Source organism: Lampris incognitus, chromosome 1 (assembly GCF_029633865.1).
Source record: "Lampris incognitus isolate fLamInc1 chromosome 1, fLamInc1.hap2, whole genome shotgun sequence".
Classification (NCBI taxonomy): domain Eukaryota; kingdom Metazoa; phylum Chordata; class Actinopteri; order Lampriformes; family Lampridae; genus Lampris; species Lampris incognitus.
In genome coordinates, this window is record NC_079211.1 from 104,600,348 (window position 1) to 104,621,571 (window position 21,224).

The 21,224-nt window shown below is 47.7% G+C and overlaps 1 protein-coding gene across 1 annotated transcript in view; it reads left to right on the top strand.

The window, feature by feature from the left end:
* The window catches only part of wdfy3 (WD repeat and FYVE domain containing 3), a 202,712-nt gene that overhangs the window by 175,406 nt on the left and 6,082 nt on the right, over positions 1-21,224 (top strand). The window contains exons 51-63 of the mRNA XM_056274002.1: positions 568-674; positions 1,017-1,170; positions 1,277-1,368; positions 2,842-3,054; positions 3,549-3,690; positions 5,133-5,287; positions 6,939-7,097; positions 8,313-8,492; positions 10,232-10,414; positions 11,015-11,108; positions 14,210-14,353; positions 17,291-17,563; positions 21,039-21,150. Of these exons, the coding sequence (XP_056129977.1) occupies positions 568-674; positions 1,017-1,170; positions 1,277-1,368; positions 2,842-3,054; positions 3,549-3,690; positions 5,133-5,287; positions 6,939-7,097; positions 8,313-8,492; positions 10,232-10,414; positions 11,015-11,108; positions 14,210-14,353; positions 17,291-17,563; positions 21,039-21,150 (2,008 nt within the window). The remainder of the gene's footprint in view (positions 1-567; positions 675-1,016; positions 1,171-1,276; positions 1,369-2,841; positions 3,055-3,548; positions 3,691-5,132; positions 5,288-6,938; positions 7,098-8,312; positions 8,493-10,231; positions 10,415-11,014; positions 11,109-14,209; positions 14,354-17,290; positions 17,564-21,038; positions 21,151-21,224) is intronic.

Genomic DNA, 21,224 nt, shown 5'->3' on the forward strand with positions numbered 1-21,224 from the left:
CAGGTGAATCGGCCATATTAAATTGTCCCAAGGTGTGAATGCGTGCGTGTGTGTGTGTGTGTGTGTGTGTGTGTGTGTGTGTGTGTGTGTGTGTGTGTGTCAGCCCTGTGATGGACTGGAGGCCTGTCCAGGGTGTCTCCCCGCCTGCTGCCCAATGACTGCTGGGATAAGCTCCACCATCCCGCGACCCTGAGAGCAGGATAAGCGGTTTGGTAATGGATGGATGGATGGAAGATTATAAGAATAGAGGAACCAGCTTATAGAATGTACAATTTATAGTCAATATATCAGGCTTTGTCTAGTGGCTTTTTGAATATCATCTTGTTCTAGGCCTGTAGTTTAGTTATTGTGTATGTGTGTGTGTGGAACACATTATCCACCACAGTAGTGCTCCTGTGGCTGAATTTCACTCCAGTCCCTGACCTGATTACATATCAATATTCAGATCAGTATTATAATTGTCCTAATCAGTTTTCTCTGTTAATGTTATTCAAACCTACGTTCATATGTCAAGGCTGTGGGTCTGCATTTGTGTTTATGTGTCTGAGTGTTTTCTCTGTACCACAGGTGAAACCCCGGCTTACCACTATGGCACACACTACTCCTCAGCCATGATCGTTGCTTCTTACCTGGTCCGCATGGAGCCGTTCACGCAGATCTTTCTCCGGCTCCAGGTCTGACGTCCTACTCGGCTGCTCCTCTCATCCTGTTACCTGTTTCTCACCTCTTGTTTCTTATGTGAACTATGTATTTCCTTTTTTTTTGTCTTTCATGGTGGGATGGTTTCAGCTTTAGTAGTTCGTAGCTTTATATTTCCCAGTTTCAGTCACAAAGGGTGTCTGTTTTCTGTCCAAAGGTTGTCAGGCTATTTTTATGCATATAAATTAAGCCTAAAATTTTGATTACTGGGAAATTATCATCTGTTATCCTCTGGAAACACACTTTGGTCTTTATTTTTTTGTATGTCTGACAATGTCTGATTGTTTACATGTGTCTGTGTGTCACGTCACCGCCAGGGAGGCCATTTTGACCTGGCCGACAGGATGTTCCACAGCGTGCGCGAGGCCTGGCTCTCTGCCTCCAAACACAACATGGCTGACGTCAAGGAGCTCATCCCTGAGTTCTTCTACCTGCCCGAGTTCTTGCTCAACTCCAACAACTTCGACCTGGGTCTGTAAAAACAGTGGACTCAACGCATGTTTGCCCTTCTCTTTGTCCGTCATGTGTTTGCTGTCTGTATTCACTGGCCTGTCTAACAAAGGCTGAAATTGTACAGGTGCCAAACAGAATGGAACCAAGCTGGGTGATGTGATTCTGCCACCCTGGGCCAAAGGAGATCCCCGGGAGTTCATCAGAGTCCACAGACAGGTATGGAGACAGCACAGAGCTGTCAAGCAGTGTGTCGAGAGCGATCGGTTACAAGCATCCATTTTTGAAAAACGACAAAACCTAATATTGTGGGGCGTCTAGGTAGCGTAGTGGTCTATTCTGTTGCCTACCAACACAGGGATCCCAGTTCGAATCCCCGTGTTACCTCCGGCTTGGTCGGGCGTCCCTAGACACAATTGGCCATGTTTGCGGGTGGGAAGCCGGATGTGGGTATGTGTCTTGGTCGCTGCTCCAAGCGCCTCCTCTGGTCAGTTGGGGCACCTGTTCGGGGGGGAGGGGGAACTGGGGGGGAATAGCGTGATCCTCCCACGTGCTACGTGTCTTGGCGAAACTCCTCACTGTCAGGTGAAAAGATGCGGCTGGTGACTCCATATGTATCGGAGGAGGCATGTGGTAGTCTGCAGCCCTCCCCGGATCAGCAGAGGGAGTGGGGCAGCAACCGGGAGGCTCGGAAGAGTGGGGTAATTGGCCGGATACAATTGGGGTGAAGGTGGGGGGGGGGGGCTTATATTGTAAAATGATCGGCGCTGTCTCCCTGGCAAAACCAGGTCACTCGATGTGTCTGACGGTTTAAAAAAACACTTTTACACACTTTTACAACCCCACACAACATCCTACTACCACGTAGAAAAGAGTTTTTATGCTTTCGTGTGTGAGGTAGCCAGGTAGCCATCCATAATAACATACAAGCTTCTGTTTGTTGTTGCTTTCCCAACATGGCGGCCAGTCTGTTGTAACCATTCATAACAACTCCCAAGATGTCCAGAGTTATAGGACAGATTACCATGACGTTATGGTAGGGCCCTGCACTTCTGTGTCGATGACGCTACAGAGAAGCCAATTTGTTGACAGGAAAAGAACACACGGTCATCAATGTTTTTGAGTGAATATACCTCCTCCTCACCTCCTCCTCACCTAGGTCGCCCGTCTTGAGCGACTATAAACAGATGATAAATGACAAACAAAGTGATGTCCACGCTTGGCTTGGAAAATCTCTTGTGACAAACAGCCTTGCGTGGCTGTGATCATGGAGGTTTGGCTCCCAGCGGTGTCTCCCTGATCTTGTCTGAGCTGTTAAACCTTCTCCAGGTTCATGGTTGGTTTGGCGGGGTCACCACATTTAAACGTATTAAATCTTATTATTAGGGCACATTTCAACAAATGGTGCATTTTCTTTCTGTGGATTGTACTTTGACTTGTGGTTAGTTGTCGACATGAACATGATGCGATGGTCTTGTTTACAACCATTCAGATGTGTCTCATTAGATCATGGTAATGTCTGGAAAACTGTAATGTGTAGTTACAACAGTTATTTTGGATTGGTTTATAACTTTGAGGCATTATATTGAGTCGAGAAGCCATTTTTAGCAGTGTCGCCACTGCTGTATTTTGCAGCTTAAATAAATAAGCCTAGTATGTGTTAATTAACTCCTGACCCCCACCTCCCCCCAGGCCCTGGAGTGTGACTACGTGTCGTCACACCTCCACGAATGGATCGATCTGATCTTCGGCTACAAGCAGCAGGGCCCGCCTGCTGTGGAGGCAGTTAATGTGTTTCACCACCTGTTCTACGAGGGCCAGGTGGACATATACAACATAAACGACCCCCTCAAAGAGACCGCCACCATTGGCTTCATCAACAACTTCGGACAGATCCCCAAACAGGTCTGCCACCTACTGCTGATAAAGCGTTTGTTAGCTAAACCACAACTGCTACTACTAATGATACTATTACTACCACCACTATTACCACTGGATGGCACGGTGGCCTAGAGGTTAGCACTGTTGTCTCACAGCGAGAAGGTCCTGGGTTTGAACCCCGGGGTTGTCCAACCTTGGGGGGTCATCCCAGGTCGTCCTCTGTGTGGAGTTTGCATGTTCTCCCCGTGTCTGTGGTGGGTTTTCTCCGGGTGCTCCGGTTTCCCCCACCATCAAAAGAAACATGCATGTTAGGGTTCATACTCGTGTCTGTGCCCCTGACCAAGGCATGACAAGACGCACTGAAGTTGGTCCCTGGGTGCTGCTCGGCAGCTGCCCACTGCTCCTAGCTACAAAGCTAGGATGGGTTAAATGCAGGGAGCAGTTTCCCCACGGGGGTTAATATAGTTTATCAAAATCAAATAAATAAATCTCTGACTGCCACTCCATGTGTGTTTCAGCTGTTTAAAAAGCCCCACCCTCCCAAGCGGGTACGCAGCAAGGCCAATGGAGAGCCAGCCGGTGCTCCTCCCAGCTCCAACAGTGACAAGATCTTCTTCCATCACCTGGACAATCTCCGACCATCCCTGGCACCTGTCAAAGGTAGGTGCACCGACACTCCCGCGCATATGCACGTGAATGATACAAGCTTATACAGGTCCTGCTGCAACCTTCTACTGAGACAAACAGAGCCACAAACAGAGCCACTTGGTTCTAGTTAGATGTCACATTCTCATGCGTCCTTGGTGCTGAGACAATGGCTGCTGTCTCCATGTTTATGGCAGAGGGGGGAGTAGCTTACACCTGCAGATGGGGGGGGGGCTGCTCCCTTTGTCTTGTGTCAGCAGAAAACCACATTCCATCCTTATATGCAAGCTGTTTGTCTGACCCTGCTGATGCTCTGGGCTCGTTCTTGCTGTGGCGAGACTCAGACCCCGTACCTGCCATTTTCTGTGAATTAAACTCACTCAGAGAGACAAGACTGACTATTTTCTTTTTATCACAAAGTTTGCCACCACACCAATCAGTTACACCTAATTCAGCAGCAAGAACTTAACATAGAAGGGGGTGTCCAGCTGGCGTGGTGGTCTCTTTCATTGCCTATCAACACGGGAATCGCCGGTTGGAATCCCCGTGTTACCTCAGGTCGGGCATCCCTACAGACACAGTTGGCCATGTCTGCGGGTGGTAGGCCGGATGTGGGTATGTGTCCTGGTTGCTGCACTAGCGTCTCCTCTGGTCGGTCAGGGCGCTTGTTCAGGGGTAAAGGAGAACTGTGGGGAATAGCGTGATCTTCCCACATGCTACGTCCCCCTGGTGAAACTCCTCACTGTCAGGTGAAAAGAAGCGGCTGGTGACTCCACATGTATCGGAGGAGGCATGTGGTAGTCTGCAGCCCTCCCCGGATCGGCAGAGGGGGTGGAGCAGCAACCTTGACGGCTCGGAAAATAGAGTAATTGGCCGAATAAATTGGGGAGAAATCCCCCCCCCCAAAAAAAATGATGCATATACCAACAAAACCATAGGCCTACTCTAAACCAGGTATAAGTAGCCGATAAGAAATAAGTAGAAGTTTATATATGCTGCTGAATCAGCCAAATCACTCTATGTATGATAAAACAATAAACTGACTTGGTTGGGATGCCTACACAAAAAACGTAAGACAAAACATCACAAAAATAAAATACTTTAAGTATATGTATTTTAACTAGGGTTATAACATGGATGGTTCGTTTCCATTGCTCATGTAGCAGTTGTGTAGAGTACAAGTGTAGGTGTATGTATGGGTGTTGTCAAATAGGTTTACGAATAGAAGCGCTATATAAAAAGCAACTTGATTGATTGATTGATTGATTGAACAAAAATAGTTAATAGTTGTTCTCTACTGTACATTTTATATTATATAGCATATGGTGCATTATTTTATTGTATTCTCCTCAGTCCATTTATATTATTTGAGGTACATAAACAGCTGCCTGTTCAGTTTACACACATATACACACACACACACAATGTCCTTCTCGATGTCTCTTCCCCTTGACCAGAGTTGAAGGAGCCTGTAGGTCAGATCGTGTGCACGGACAAGGGCATCCTGGCAGTGGAACAGAACAAGGTGCTGGTTCCTCCCACGTGGAGCAAGACCTTCGCGTGGGGCTACGCCGACCTCAGCTGCCGCCTGGCCAACTACGAGTCCGACAAGGTCAGCGCCAGACTGCTCTATAGATGAAACAAAACCGCTTGTTAGAGTCTGTTTTTGATTTGGAATTTAACATAACGCTGACTTTGACACTGGGACACAAACATTTTAAGAGGACTTAAATTTTATATATCTTTGTAATATGAATATGAAAAATTTTAAGTAATTTTTCAAAGTTATTTTAAGTAATTTAAGTTATAAGGTCAAAAGTGATGGGCATCCAGGTAGCGTGGCGGTCTATTCCGTTGCCTGCCAACACGGGGATCACTGGTTCGAATCCCTGTGTTACCTCCGGATGGACGGGTGTCCCTACAGACACAATTGGCCGTGTCTGCGGGTGGGAAGCTGGATGTGGGTGTGTGTCCTGGTCGCTGCACTAGCGCCTCCTCTGGTTGGTCGGGGCGTCTGTTCGGGGGTTGGGGGAACTGGGGGGGAATAGCGTGATCCTCCCACGCGCTACGTGTCCTGGTGAAACTCCTCACAGTCAGGTGAAACAAAGCGGCTGGTGACTCCACATGTATCGGAGGAGGTATGTGGTAGTCTGCAGCCCTCCCCGGGTCAGCAGAGGGGGTGGAGCAGCGACCGGGATGGCTCGGAAGAGTGGGGTAATTGACGGATACAATTGGGGAGAAAAAAAGGGGGGGTTATATAAATATGTAAAGTAGGTTTGTGTTCTATATATATAAGAATGTTATTACTGTGAAGGCCTAGTTGATGGTTTGAATCCCAGACAGGCTGGGAAGGGGTTATGCTCTCTTCTCTTTCAGCAACCAAAGCTGGAGTGCCCTTGACTATTCAACCCAGGAAGGCTGTACTAAGCTCTGTGGCCTTTATATACACACACACACACACACACACACACACACACACACAGGTGCTTCAGTATAACACAGGTTTCTGCTGCTGGCCAGTGAGACGGTGTTCGGCCTTATTTGCGCCGTAATATTTATTGATGCGCAGCCGTGGACACCGTCCGTGCTGATAAGCTGTGATCATGTTGTTAAAACCAGCTGCTGTCATCACTGATACCATCATTTGTGGTATGGATGTCCATTCACATCCTCCTCATTTCGTAGCTTGATTAACATACTTGCCTCTGTCTGAGCCTCGTGTGCATTTGTGCCGATACATTTCCCACATTAGTATATATACAGAGGCTTTTTTGAGCCGCAGAACCTTTTTTTTTTACCTCTCCTCGACCACCTCGTTCTAACTGGCCACACAGCTTTGTGCGGCTGAAAAGCAACATTTTTCATTTCCAAGGTTGTGCTCTCCCAGGAGCAGAGCCAGCCTGCTGCAGTAATTCAGACGTCATGCAGTTGAAAGTTTGGCTCGTGCGTCAGCTACGTTTTTCACCGAGACGCCGAACATACTTTTTGCTAACTATTAGGACGAGACCATCAAATGAATCCCTGTGAGGTAAAAGTAATGAGGACAGCCCCCCCCCGCTGAACCGTGGATTAAAATGTGCAGTGAAGCCATAAATTCTCATTTCTTTCCCTGTCGCCTTAAACCGGGGTAGGTCCTCTGAGCGATGGCTGTTTTCCTGCATCAGTATGGTTTTTTTTGTTTTGAAACTGCTCCCCCTTTCTGTTAACTAACTCGTCATCCTCTTCCTGTCTCCTCTGAACGAACCAATGGTGTCCCGCGACAGGCTGCGGTGGTGTACGAGTGTCTGTCGGAGTGGGGCCAGATCCTGTGTGCCATCTGTCCTAACCCAAAGCTGGTCATCACCGGGGGCACGAGCACCGCTATCTGTGTGTGGGAGACTGGCCCCTCCAAGGAGAGGGCCAAATCCCTCACCCTCAAACAGGTAAACACACACACATACACACACATACTGCATATACATTCTCAGACACACACATACATATATATATGTACATACTCACACACACATATACACATACAGGCAGGCACATGTTCATCAGATGTTAAGGAAGTGTGTGTAAATTGCAGTGTGACAGTTGAATGTGTTGTTTTGGGTTCACTGTCATTCATTGTATTTGACTCATTTACATGTAAAAAAAAAACAAGCTTTTTTTTTTTTTTTACAGTTTATTATGATTCATAGTTTACCAGAAAAAAATGAGAGCGTCCGGGTAGTGTAACAGTCAATTCTGTTGCCTACCAACACCGGGATCGCCGGTTCGAATCCCCGTGTTGCCTCCGGCTTGGTTGGGCGTCCCTACAGACACAATTGGCCGTGTCTGCGGGTGGGAAGCCGGATGTGGGTATGTGTCCTGGTCGCTGCACTAGCGCCTCCTCTGGTCTGTTGGCGCGCCTGTTCGGAGGGAAGGGGGAACTGGGGGGGGAATAGCATGGTCCTCCCACGCGCTACGTCCCCCTGGCAAAACCCCTCACTGTCAGGTGAAAAGAAGTGGTGACTCCACATGTATCGGGGGAGGCGTGTGGTAGTCTGCAGCCCTCCCTGGATCGGCTGAGGGGGTGGAGCAGCGCCCGGGACGGCTCAGAAGAGTGGGGTAGGTAATTGGCTAAGTACAATTGGGGAGAAAAAGGGAGGAAAATTCAAAAAAAGAAAGAAAAACACGTTTTAGATTACACTACAATGTGCAGTCTTTGTTATTTTGCTTCTAAGATAGGAGAGCAGCTAGAGCAGTTGTGTAGCAGCAAAATATGCTCTCCTGGAAAAACTTCAGTTTCTGTTCCCTCTGACAAATTATTCTTATTCCAATCAAATGTTATTGTCAGTTTGTTTTTTGTCCTCCTGTGGTATTCCAATACCCAGCAAGTATCAGCAGTGTCAGAGGTGCAGGGTAGGTCTTATAAAATTTTTTAGGTGATCACAGAAAAAGTCAAAGAATCAGAGTTTCATGTCCAGGTGTGACCCAGGACCTCTGCTGCATGGTTTCCTTAGCCTCTTTCTATCTCTCCCATCCCTGCTCTGTCTCTTTACCATGTTATCTATGGTGGCTGTTAAGGCAGGCACACTCATGCAGTATTAGAAGATATACAAGCGTTCCATACAATAAAAAGAATCTGTGTCCCCTGTCATGTTTTGTCCCAGGCATTACTGGGCCACACTGATGCCGTGACGTGCCTGACAGCATCCTCGGCCTACCACATCGTGGTCAGCGGCTCCCGGGACCGAACCTGCATCATCTGGGACCTCAACAAGCTGTCCTTCGTCACCCAGCTCCGGGGCCACCGGGCACCTGTGTCCGCCCTGTGCATCAATGAGCTGACGGTGGGTGGTAATGGATACCCTCGCACATGCTGACATTCCTCACCCACAGTGGCACACCATGGGGGAGGTTCATCACGGTTTCTGGCTTGATGCCACGTGGTTCTAACACTCAATGTTAAAGTTATTTGTGCCACGCCTGGGACTTGGTGTCCTGATGTCAGCTGTGTGAAGGCAAGGTGCTACTTGGCATTCAGGATCCAATGTAAACCAGAACAAAATGTGTGTACAATCAAATAGGTTTTCACAATTTAGCAGATGAAATCAAAAAGGGGGCAAAAAACTCATTATTCTTTGATAACCGTCCCTTACTTCTCTGCATTGCACAACAATTAAGATTAAGTTACCACTTTCGTGCACTTGCCTTAATTATTTGGCTGGGCTCCGTGAGCCACTTCCCTCATAGTTGGTCCCACATTCATTCTTGTCCACTCACTACATCCAGAAGGCATCACTGACCTTTTTACTTTCGACAAACTTAAAATTGAATCGGTTCTGAAATAGCCCTGTGATGGCCTGGCGGCCTGTCCAGGGTGTCTCCTCGCCTGCCGGCCAATGACTGCTGGGATAGGCTCCAGCATCCCTGTGACCCTGAGAGCAGCATAAGCGGTTTGGATAATGGATGGATGGATGGTTCTAAAATAAGGTGCCCAATTTTTAACTCCAATGACCTGGATTTCAACTTCTAACAGCTGGTTGAGGCAGTTTAGTAAATGATGCTGCCTTCACAATGGGCCAGTGGATTCTTGATGGCATCGCTTTATGTTCTTCATGGTATCCTTTATGGCACAAGGTTCGTAACATCATATCCATTATATCTGTAAATGCAGTGCATCACCTGTACTCGCACATTCTAACCTGCGACTTCCAGATCAGGTAGTTTTTAATGAATGGTGCCGCCTTCTGTAACAGGTCAGCTGACATTTTTGGTAGCCTGATGTTTCCTTGGTAACCCATTTGTTAGTCAGTTTGTCAGTATCTAACATTTGAATAGGGCTTATCTGTGAACATTCCTCCTCAATAACAGCCATGGGGATTGTAGCATCACATCCTCTGTGTTGCTCTAATGGGCAGTTACTATTGAGTCCTATGTGCAACAAAAACACCTACTTTTGATACAAAGTTTGTTTTTTTGGGGGGAGGATTCCCCCCCCTTTTTTTCCTCCCCAATTGTACTTGGCCAGTTACCCCACTCTTCTGAGCCATCCTGGTCACTGCTCCACCCCCTCTGCTGATCCAGGGAGGGCTGCAGACTACCACATGCCTTCTCCAATTCATGTGGAATCATCAGCCACTTCTTTTCACCTGACTGAGGAGTTTCACCAGGGGGACGTAGCGCGTGGAAGGATCATGTTATTCCCCCTAGTCTCCCCCCCGCCCCCCAAACAGGCGCCCCGACCGACCAGAGGAGGCGCTAGTGCAGCGACCAGGACACACCCACATCTGGCTTCCCACCCGCAGACACGGCCAATTGTGTCTGAAGGGACGCCCGACCAAGCCGGAAGTAACACGGGGATTCGAACTGGCGAGCCCTGTATTGGTAGGCAATGGAATAGACCGCTGCGCTACCCAGAAAAAATGGACTTATCTGCTTATGCAAAGATAAACAGTCAAGAAACTATAAATTTATGTCCAAGCCTTTGCACGCCTAAGATACTTATCAGTGTATTTGCATCTATGTTTTGCATGTGTGTGCATGCATACGTGTTTATTTGTGTGTGTGTGTGTGTGTGTGTGTCCAGGGGGATATCGTGTCTAGTGCGGGTACCTACATCCACGTGTGGAGCATCAACGGCAGCCCCATAGCCAGCGCTAACACTTTCACTGGCCGAAGCCAGCAGATCCTGTGCTGCTGCGTCTCCGAGATGAACGAGTGGGACACGCAGAACGTCATCGTCACCGGGCACTCGGACGGTGTCGTCAGGGTAACTACCTGCCTCCGCTTGCGGGCTTAAGATTAAGCCACTATCCATCACTACAGTATCAACGCCTGACAGAACGTGTTGGGTGCTATGGCATTTTTCATTTATAGCTTTTAGACAAAGGTTTCCAACACAGTACGCGTGTATTGTGGCGAGCATCGTCCTCTAATTTGTAAGTTAAATAATTTAACCACATTTTGCATTTTTTTCAAGACCATTGTTACACAGTTCTTCAGAACACACTACCAAAATATATGCACATTATCACAGACAACACTTGGAACAGTCCACATGAGACAAGTTCTTGAAGACATTCACTCAGAAAACTTGAAATAAAAGAACTTAAAAAGAAATTGGATTTTAAAAAGGGTGAAAACAAGGACTAACAGGGCTTGGTTTATGAACAAGTAAAGCACAGCAGTGCTCAGTGTGGCTCAGAATGCCTCTCTCACAGATCGACTCGCTTGGCGTTCAACTGCCCGTTGATCCGACTGGAGTAATACGGCGTGTCGGTGTTGAGCTCGGGCAGAGGGACACCTGAATGCACCGCTGTGCTTTGTCTCTGTGCAGACCAACACACACTCAACTAAACCTCTCTTGTAGTTCTGGAGAATGGAGTTCCTCCAAGTCCCAGAAACCCCTGCTCCAGAGCCCATCGAGCCAGATGTACCTGACTGCTGTGGCGAGGAGAAGATCGGTGAGTCCTCATTACGCAGCACAAAGTGATGTCATGTTACACGCCACATGTCGGTATTTCCCAAGGGTGGTAAAACTGATTGCCTGAGTGATAAATTAAACCAAAAAGAGACCATGCCGCACAGGTGTAGGGTGGAAATTTATTCCGCCCCTTTCTTCTGGGGTGCAGCACATATTTATGGTCAACCTTCCAGATTTGCCCATGTCATATGGCGATATCAAAAATACAAACAACCTTCTTTGGGGGCGGTAGTGGCTCGGGAGGTAGAGAAGGTCGTCTGGTATCTGGAGGGTTGCGGATTCGAACGTCGGCTCCTCCTGCCAAAAATGTCGAGGAATCCCTGAATAAGTCACTTAACCCCTAACTGCTCCCGATGAGCTGGTTGTTACTCTGCATGGTTGACACCACCGTCCATGTTTTAGTGTGTGTGTGTGTGTGTGTGTGTGTGTGTGTGTGTGTGTGTGTGTGTGTGTGTGTGTGTGTGTGTGTGAAAATGTGAGGCATTAATTTGTAAAGTTGTAAAGCTTTGAATGGCTGTTGCCGCTAGAAAAGCGCTATATAAAATGCAGTCCATTCACCATTTACTGTGTTGCCGAATCACATGGAGTCCAGTTTAGGAAAACGGCAGCCCAATCTGAGATTTAAAAAATGCCAAAATCTGGGGAAAATGTTGGAAAGGGATACAGGTATCAAACCATTCCCCACAGTTTTTTTTTTATCTTTGTGAAAAACTCGGACTAACTCTGGACAATGCTCAAGTCAACAGCAACCATGAAGGGAACCGAGAGCGCTAATTCTATAAACTAACTATAAGCCTATATATACACTCACTGGCCACTTTATTAGGTACACCTTGCTAGTACCGGGTTGGACCCCCCTTTGCCTTCAGAACTGCCTTAATCCTTCGTGGCATAGATTCAACAAGGTACTGGAAACATTCCTCAGAGAGTTTGGTCCATATTGACATGATAGCATCACGCAGTTGCTGCAGAATTGTCGGCTGCACATCCATGATGCGAATCTCCCAGTCCACCACATCCCAAAGGTGCTCTATTGGATTGACATCTGGTGACTGTGGAGGCCATTTGAGTACACTGAACTCATTGTCATGTTCAAGAAACCAGTCTGAGATGATTCGAGCTTTATGACATGGCGCGTTATCCTGCTGGAAGTAGCCATCAGAAGATGGGAACACTGTGGTCATAAAGGGATGGACATGGTCAGCAACAATACTCAGGTAGGCTGTGGCGTTGACACGATGCTCAGTTGGTACTAAGGGGCCCAAAGTGTGCCAAGAAAATATCCCCCACACCATTACACCACCACCACCAGCCTGAACCGTTGATACAAGGCAGGATGGATCCATGCTTTCATGTTGTTGACGCCAAATTCTGACCCTACCATCCGAATGTCGCAGCAGAAATCGAGACTCATCAGACCAGGCAACGTTTTTCCAATCTTCTATTGTCCAATTTTGGTGAGCCTGTGCGAATTGTAGCCTCAGTTTCCTGTTCTTAGCTGACAGGAGTGGCACCCGGTGTGGTCTTCCGCTGCTGTAGCCCATCTGCCTCAAGGTTCGACGTGTTGTGCGTTCAGAGATGCTCTTCTGCATACCTCAGTTGTAATGAGTGGTTATTTGAGTTACTGTTGCCTTTCTATCAGCTCGAACCAGTCTGGCCATTCTCCTCTGACCTCTGGCATCAACAAGGCATTTTCACCCACAGAACTGCCGCTCACTGGATATTTTCTCTTTTTCGGACCATTCTCTGTAAACCCTAGAGATGGTTGTGCGTGAAAATCCCAGTAGATCAGCAGTTTGTGAAATACCCAGACCAGCCCGTCTGGCACCAACAACCATGCCACGTTCAAAGTCACTTAAATCACCTTTCTCCCCCATTCTGATGCTCGGTTTGAACTGCAGCAGATCGTCTTGACCATGTCTACATGCCTAAATGCATTGAGTTGCTGCCATGTGATTGGCTGATTAGAAATTTGCGTTAACGAGCAGTTGGACAGGTGTGCCTAATAAAGTGGCCGGTGAGTGTATAACTATATAGAAACTATAGAAAATCAAACACACGGGCATCCGGGTGGCTTGATGGTCTTTTCCGTTGCCTACTAACACAGGGAACGCCGGTTCGAATCCCCGTGTTACCTCCGGCTTGGTCGGGCGTCCCTACAGACACAATTGGCCGTGTCTGCGGGTGGGAAACCGGATGTGGGTATGTGTCTTGGTCACTGCACTAGCGCCTCCTCTGGGTCATTCGGGGCGTCTGTTCAGGGAGGAGGGGGAACTGGGAGGAATAGCATGATCCTCCCACGTGTCATACGTCCCCCTGGTGAAACTCCTCACTGTCAGGTGAAAAGAAGCGGCCGGCGACTCCACATGTATCGGAGGAGGCATGTGGTAGTCTGCAGCCCTCCCCGGATCGGCAGAGGGGGTGGAGCAGAGACCGGGGTAGCTCGGAAGAGTGGGGTAATCGGCCGGATACAATTGGGGAGAAAAAAAAAGGTTAGCACCTTGCAGGTTCAGGCCTATTGGCAGTAATCCGGTTTTGAATCCGGCCATAGTTATTTTGCATGTTCTTCACAGTTTGATGCATATCTCTTCAGTTCTGCAGCTAAAATGCCAAAAACACTGAACTATTTGAACGTCAAGCTTAAGACCTGTCTCATCAGTCTGCCAAACTTGTTGTGTTGTGTATGAATGATGAGATATCATCCAACAGTTTACAGTGGGATGTCACATTGAGGCAAGGTCAAACATAATGTGCTACCACAGTGGTTGCCAGTAGAAATTAGGTAAAAGAGAACTCAAATTGGCAAGGTAATGTAAGCCAGCACCCCCCTCTCCCTCTAAAGGACAGTATTACTGATTATCTTTGTTATTTAAGGTTAGCTACAACAGTGTAAAAACAATACCAACGTGACATTCCTCAAAACATTTGCTGACTGGTTCCACAGATCACTCTCCTATAAACATTGTTGTGATCTGGTTCGTCAAAAGGTCTACCTAGAATAAACTAACTGAAAAAAAAATAGAATAGAAATCACAGTTCTCATGATTCCTGTTTGTGTTTGTGTGCGTATCCACTTTGCAGAGGGTGGTGAGAGCCACAACGGCGACGATGACAGCAGTGAGTCGGATGGGGACGAGCCAAGTCTTAGCCAGGAGCCCAAAGTCCCACGCACCTCCTCCACAGGAGGAGGCAGTCAACCAGGCAGCACTGTCCACAGACCTAAAGGTACCCAGCACTACCTCTGCACACCCATGTTTAGATACTCTGCTGCCGCTCTTTAAACATGTACATAACTACTAGTTGTAATAACTAGAGTTAACATTGTGACTAGTCGGGATTCATTGATAGAAAATCTGCCATGAGGAGATTTTTACTGGTTGAGCTCCATTTAATTTTGATGCCTCTATACATGACTGACATAAGCAAATGAAACCATCAGCAAGAAGATGAGGTATTGCTATATAATGACTCCAGCTGTTTCTCTCCGGGTTCAATTCCTCATGAAATCTGATGAAATAATTTATGCATACAGACGGGATATCACAATCAGAGATTCATTACCTCATCGCCGTGTATCTTGCAGAAATTGTTTTTCCATAATACCACCACATCTTTTACTCTTCTCTTCAAAACAAACTGTGACAACCACAGGGGAACTTAGCACCCGACCCAACAACGAAACAGAGACTGTCGGCAGGTTGAGCTCGCTGTGGGCATTTATTCATAAGACACACGAGAAAAACGTTCAACACGAGTACTGCTCCTCGTCTGAGCCGGCTGACTCCCGTCTTCGTTGGCTCCTACGCTGGGCAGCCAACACAACTCTAGCTTTCTCTCCCCCCCCTGGTGGCTGTCTCTGGCTCCCTTTTATCCTGGGGCTCCTCATCAGCCTCCGATTGGGGCCAGGTGCGTCGCTCAGTCTCCCTCTCATTGAGGCCAGTAGCGTTTCTGGGCTGTGCTGGGTCACTGGCCATGGTGCTGAAGCCGGGCTGACCCCGGGGTTGTCACAACTCCCCCTCCCACGAAGGAAGCCCGGGTCAGGGATCTCAGGCGGGCGGCCCGAGGGCTAGGAACGGTCGGGCGGGTGACCAGGACGCCAGAGGCGAAACATCTCCGGCGGGGGACCCGAGGGCCGGGACCGATCAGGAGGGCGCCCTGGCTTCAGAGGCGGCGGGATGGCCGCGGGGCAAGCTGGACTCGAAGGCGGCTTGGCAGCCGCGGAACTCGAAGGCGGCCTGGCTGCCGCGGGACTCGAAGGCAGCCTGGCTGCTGCGGGACTCGAAGGCGGCCTGCCAGCCGCGGGACTCGAAGGCGGCCTGCCAGCCGAGGACCTCACAGGCAGCGTGGCAGGCGGCGTGGCAGGCGGCATGGCAACCACTGACCTCACAGGCGACGTGGCAGCCGCGGACCTCACAGGCAGCATGGCAGCCGCGGGGCTAGCGGAACTCACAGGCGGCGTGGCAGCCGCGGGGCTAGCGGAACTCACTGGTGGCGTGGCAGCCGCGGACCTCATAGGCGGCGTCCCAGGGATGCTGGGCATCCAAGCCCAACTGGTCGGGGGGAGGCCGCTGACAGCGGCCATTACCTGCTTGAGCGTAGCCATGCCCTCGGCCTGCCTGACTTGGGCTTGGATCAGCAACTGCATTGCTGCCTCCATGCTTCGGCTGTCCACGGTCTGCTTCACTGAATCGGGTGCTCTGGTAGTGGTTTCAGGTTGCCCGCATTCTCCACCAACTGTGACAACCACGGGGGAACTTAGCACCCGACCCAACAACGAAACAGAGACCGTCGGCAGGTTGAGCCCGCTGTGGGCATTTATTCATAAGACACATGAGAAAAACGTTCAACACGAGTACTGCTCCTCATCTGAGCCGGCTGACTCCCGTCTTCATTGGCTCCTACACTGGGCAGCCAACACAACTCTAGCTTTCTTTCTCCCCCCTGGTGGCTGTCTCTGCCTCCCTTTTATCCTGGGGCTCCTCATCAGTCTCCGATTGGGGCCAGGTGTGTCGCTCAGTCTCCCTCTCATTGGGGCCAGTAGCGTTTCTGGGCTGTGCTGGGTCACTGGCCATGGTGCTGAAGCCGGGCTGACCCCGGGGTAGTCACAAAACGCAGCAGCTACCAGACAGGGATTTTATATCTTTGCAACAAGAGGCAATAGTCATGTTTTCTTCCACAAAACACCACTGCTTTTGGCCACGGGGGCTGCGCAAAGATAACACAAATCTAAAATAACTCATAACAGCTTTTAGCAGGGGGCGTCCGGGTAGTGTGGCGGTCTATTCCATTGCCTACCAACACTGGGATTGCCAGTTCGGATCCCTGTGTTACCTCCGGCTTGGCTGGGTGCCCCTACAAACACAATTGGCTTTGTCTGCAGGTGGAAAGCCGGATGTGGGTATGTGTCGTGGTCGCTGCACTAGCGCCTCCTCTGGTCGTTCGGGGCGCCCGTTCAGGGGGGAGGGGGAACTGGGGGGAATCCACACGATCGTCCCACTTGCTACGTCCCTCTGGCGAAACTCCTCACTGTCAGGTGAAAAGAAGTGGCCGGCAACTCCACATGTATTGAAGGAGGCATGTGGTAGTCTGCAGCCCTCCCCGGATTGGCAGAGGGGGTGGAGCAGTGACCAGGACGGCTCGGGAGAGTGGGGTAATTGGCCAAAGTAGACTGGGGAGAAATACGGGGGAAGTAAAAAAAAAAAAGTAAACAAAGGAGAACTGGATTTTTCTGCTGGTTAGCATGTACACATTAAAATATCTTGGGATAGACTTGGGGCAAAACAGTAGACAAACTGACAAGAGTTTCTTGCCATTTAATTTGTCTTCAAGGCTCAGCGTTTTCGGTTTTTATTTTTCAAAGCCATCCAGCATGCCGAATTTCGCCACAAGAGGACGCTGTTACATAACCTCACACAAACAGGAACAACTTTTGGATCCGTGGAAATATAAAATCCGGGTGAAAATCCGTTTAAACCGATCAGCTCCTTTTAGAAAATCTGGGTATTTTTTGGTAAAAACCGAAAACGCTGAGCCTTGTTTGTCTTGTATGTGTTGATTATTTTAGTTATTAGGGGTGTGTATTTTGATTTGAACCTGACTCCGAACCAAATCCCGCATATTTTTGAGACATTTAAGACTTTAACCTTCAAATTGACTCTGAAGGTCCGACCGGCCGAACGGGGGCCTCATGGTCAATGGACAGCGGCTCGGACGACTCCCGCCGCTGGTCAGATACCCTCAGCATCGACGAGAAGGACGGCTTTGTATTTGTCAACTACTCCGAGGGTCAGACCAAGTCTGGGGGAAACCCTGGCCCTCTTCAGCCCCACCCCACTCACCCAGGCCTGGGCCAGGCCCCGCCGGGCTCGGGGGCAGTGCCTCAGCCTCTCCAGCCGTCCACTATCGAGGCCCGGCCTTACAGCAAGCTCAGGGCAGGTGGGTGTCCCGGTCCTCATTTTTTAGCTGTGCCTGGATGAGATTTGCGTTACTGGGACTTTGGATCTTTAGATTGCGGGGCGGTTATATCCAGTAACAATGTGCAGTGTGTCTGTTTAGGCATTTCATTTTCAACAGCGTGTCCACACGTGTTTTCTGCCCTCAGCTTTTTAGCCCAGGGGGGGAAAAGCAAAATAGTTACCAAAACTAAATCTCATTAGGTTGATCTGACTAGATATCTGTTCCTTGTCAAAATTGGAAACAGGAGTTTTTTTTTCCCCCCTTCAAATTATCTCTCAAAGTTCAGTTAAATCCTACAGATCCAGATAATTTTAAGAAAGACAAATTGACTTTCCTTTGTACAGATAACTATAGACAGCAAGACATATACTGGCAAAATTGCACATTTGTTTCTCGTTCCTTGTCCCAGTGTATTCCACTACTGTTGTTTTCACAATTGCTTAAAGTCATCTGTAAATGTATATATTAATATTGAACACACATAAATCCATTCATAATATATACTGAATAGCTACATCCTTATGATTGACTAGAGTTGAAATATCATAGTATTTTTTTCTGTTACAACCTCGAAAGGGAAAAAGCTTCTTAAACAATGTCAGTGAAAAAGCCTAAATTGTACAGGATCAAGAGCAAAAAAAGGTTTATTTTCAACAGAACACCAAAAATACACAAGTTATTAAACCAATAAAGGGTAAAGGACTGGCCAAAAGTAACCAGAAAATATATGGTAATGAAACCTACCAGAAATAGAGCCACAGAAGCAAGATCGGCTGTCTAATCCATCGTTCTAAATTAAAAAAGGACAAAGCTACAAAACAAAATGTCCAAATCACTAACAGGCACGCCTCCAGGATTTCAGTTTTGGGCGGGCCAGGCCAATTATGGATGGGCCTGGAATTCCCTAGGGGGGTCCGGGGGCATGCTCCCCCGGAAGTAAATTTTTCAATATTGATAATTTAAATGCATCAATTTGGTGCATTTTGAGACCAAAATCGAGCTAGATAGAATAACAAATGTAATCACAAAAAAAACCCTCATAATTCATGCAACATTGACAAAATGAGCCAAAATGTTAAAAATTACTCAGTGCAAAATATATATATTGCTTGAACAGCAGCAGTACCATCACTTGCCAACGTTGAAAGCCAGTGAGTGACCATTTTGAACTATAATTCTATCACTGACCGACCAATAGAGGGCGCAACAGGTCTGTGACCAAGCAAGAGTGGTGCAGTTTGGTATTAAGGCGTTACATAGGGCATGCAAAGTCCCCTTTGGGAAGGAGGTTTAAATGAATTGAATTGGGACGCCCGAGTAACGCGAGCAGAGCAGCGAGCCAGTATTCAGAACTCGCTCATAACGTCATCTGTCATGTAAAGACATGCTACTAGAGTTCATTATCAATCACTATCAATCACAGTCTACAAATCTCTATGATCACAAGACGGTGGCGGAGAGGAAGAGCGTGGAGTTGTAGATACCAACTCTTGGTCATCTCCTGGTTGCAATGACGTCTCCCAGTCTGGCACCGTTCGTGCATGTTTAAAGAACTTAAACAAAGTTGGTTGCGCCATAGCCTACACCCACATACGGTAGCATAGCCGACCGCTTATATGTTTTCGTGAAAAAAAGCAACGCTTGGTATGGCAGTTGGAACTAGCCTAGCCTGTCCCGCCGGCGTCGAACATCACATCACGTGCCTCATGAACTTGCTTGCGCATGAACATCAACATATAAAATTATGTTTATAAAAACTATTTTTAGCACAAAATCATGCAATTATTGGCTGATTTCGAATCATTTATGACTAAATGAAAATTTGTAAAAAATAATATATATGTTTTTTGGGGTAGGAAAATTGTAGGGTGGGCCTGGTGAAAAGTGGGCGGGCCTAGGACCGTCAGGCCCACCCATAACGCCGTGCCTGATCACTAACCATGAGAGTGGCAAACAGGAAGTGCTCATAGGTACAAATTTGTTCTTACACACCCACAGAATTTTTTAGCCCTCCAGATAGTCTGACAGGTAGCAGCAAAACCTCTTGGTTATCTGTAATTCCTTCCCCCTAACATCTATTGTTGACTTCTAGCAACGAGCGATCACTCAGGCTTGCAAAGACATCAGTGTTAGCCAACTGGTGTCTAAATTCAAGGGTTAGCCAGGTTCTATACTGGTCTGTCAGACAAACCTCAGGGCTGAAAAATCCCATGGGTGTGTAAGAGCAAATTTGTACGTACGAACAATTGATTTAGGCCGCAGGCCTCCTCCTACGAGTGGCTCCATTCATTTTATCAGGGAACACCTGTAGTAGTGAGATAGAAGGGAGAGAAAACAGAAAAGAAAGACAAACAGCCAGCACAGGGAGCATGTAACACTACCGTCAAACATATTTGATATTTCAAATTTGCCACATAGCATTCCTGCCCTTTCGTGTATCCCATTATCTACTGCCACAGAAACCCAGCCTTCCCACGGGGCTCATAAAGATCCCATCGAGTCAATATTAAAGCTGCGTTGCATTAAGCAGTATTTTTTATATTAACAGTAAATCAAATGACTCCCTGTTATGTGAAAAGATTGCTGCTCCTGCCGATCGCACTGAGAATCAATAGCCCAGTCTACAGTTTCCCTTAATCTTCAACTCACTGTGTAATTTTACCAGCTAAGGGCACCTCCCTCTCCATCCATTATAAGACCGTGGATAAGCCATTCACAACCCATAAGTTGAGAACACGGTCTTAGGTGACTCCCTGAGAGAAGAAGCAATTAGGATAACTTAGAAATATACGTATATGAAGTTAGCTAGTTCTTAGGCTAACATGGAGGAAACAACTGCATACGTGACATACAGGGGAAAAAAGAGCCACATTAGCAGCACTTTTGAGTCCTCTGCGAACATTATCCAGGCAAAACATGGATGGCGAGCATGTTTTTTGTTACACTTGGGGCCACCATAGAGACAGGCTGGGAGTGGTGAGGGGCAGTTTACCTCTGAGTGTGTAGTTTGGAATCTCTCAAGCGCTATGGTCTGCCATCTAGTGGTTAGAAATTGCTTGATGCAGCTTTAAGTTTTATTTCCATTAATTAATCTCAGCTTCATTTTGCATCCAACTAAGTTTACTTCAAAATATGTTACACCCATTGTATAATAATACCCATCTATACTCAAAAACATATAAGCAACAGGCTGGTATTTTTTTTGATCCTGAACTTGACCCAGAGATTTTTATAAATGTTTTCTAACATAACATGGAAAATAATATTTTAACAGTGACTCTCATATTGTCAGTACATCCTCACAGTGATGCTGTCAGAATAATCAGTTTTTTTGTGGAATTAAAGTGCATTGTGTGTGTGTGTGTGTGTGTGTGTGTGTGTGTGTGTGTGTGTGTGTGTGTGTGTGTGTGTGTGTGTGTGTGTGTGTGCGCGCGTTTGTGATCCCCTGGAGCAGGTTATAGGTGGGAGCGTCAGCTAGTCTTCCGGAGCAAGCTCACGATGCACACAGCGTTCGACCGCAAGGACAACGCTCACCCAGCAGAGATCACCTCTCTCGCTATCTCCAAGTAAAGGCACCATGTGTTCAGACCGCATTTTACTGACAAATACTGGATCTGTACCTGTCTGTCTTTCTAAATAC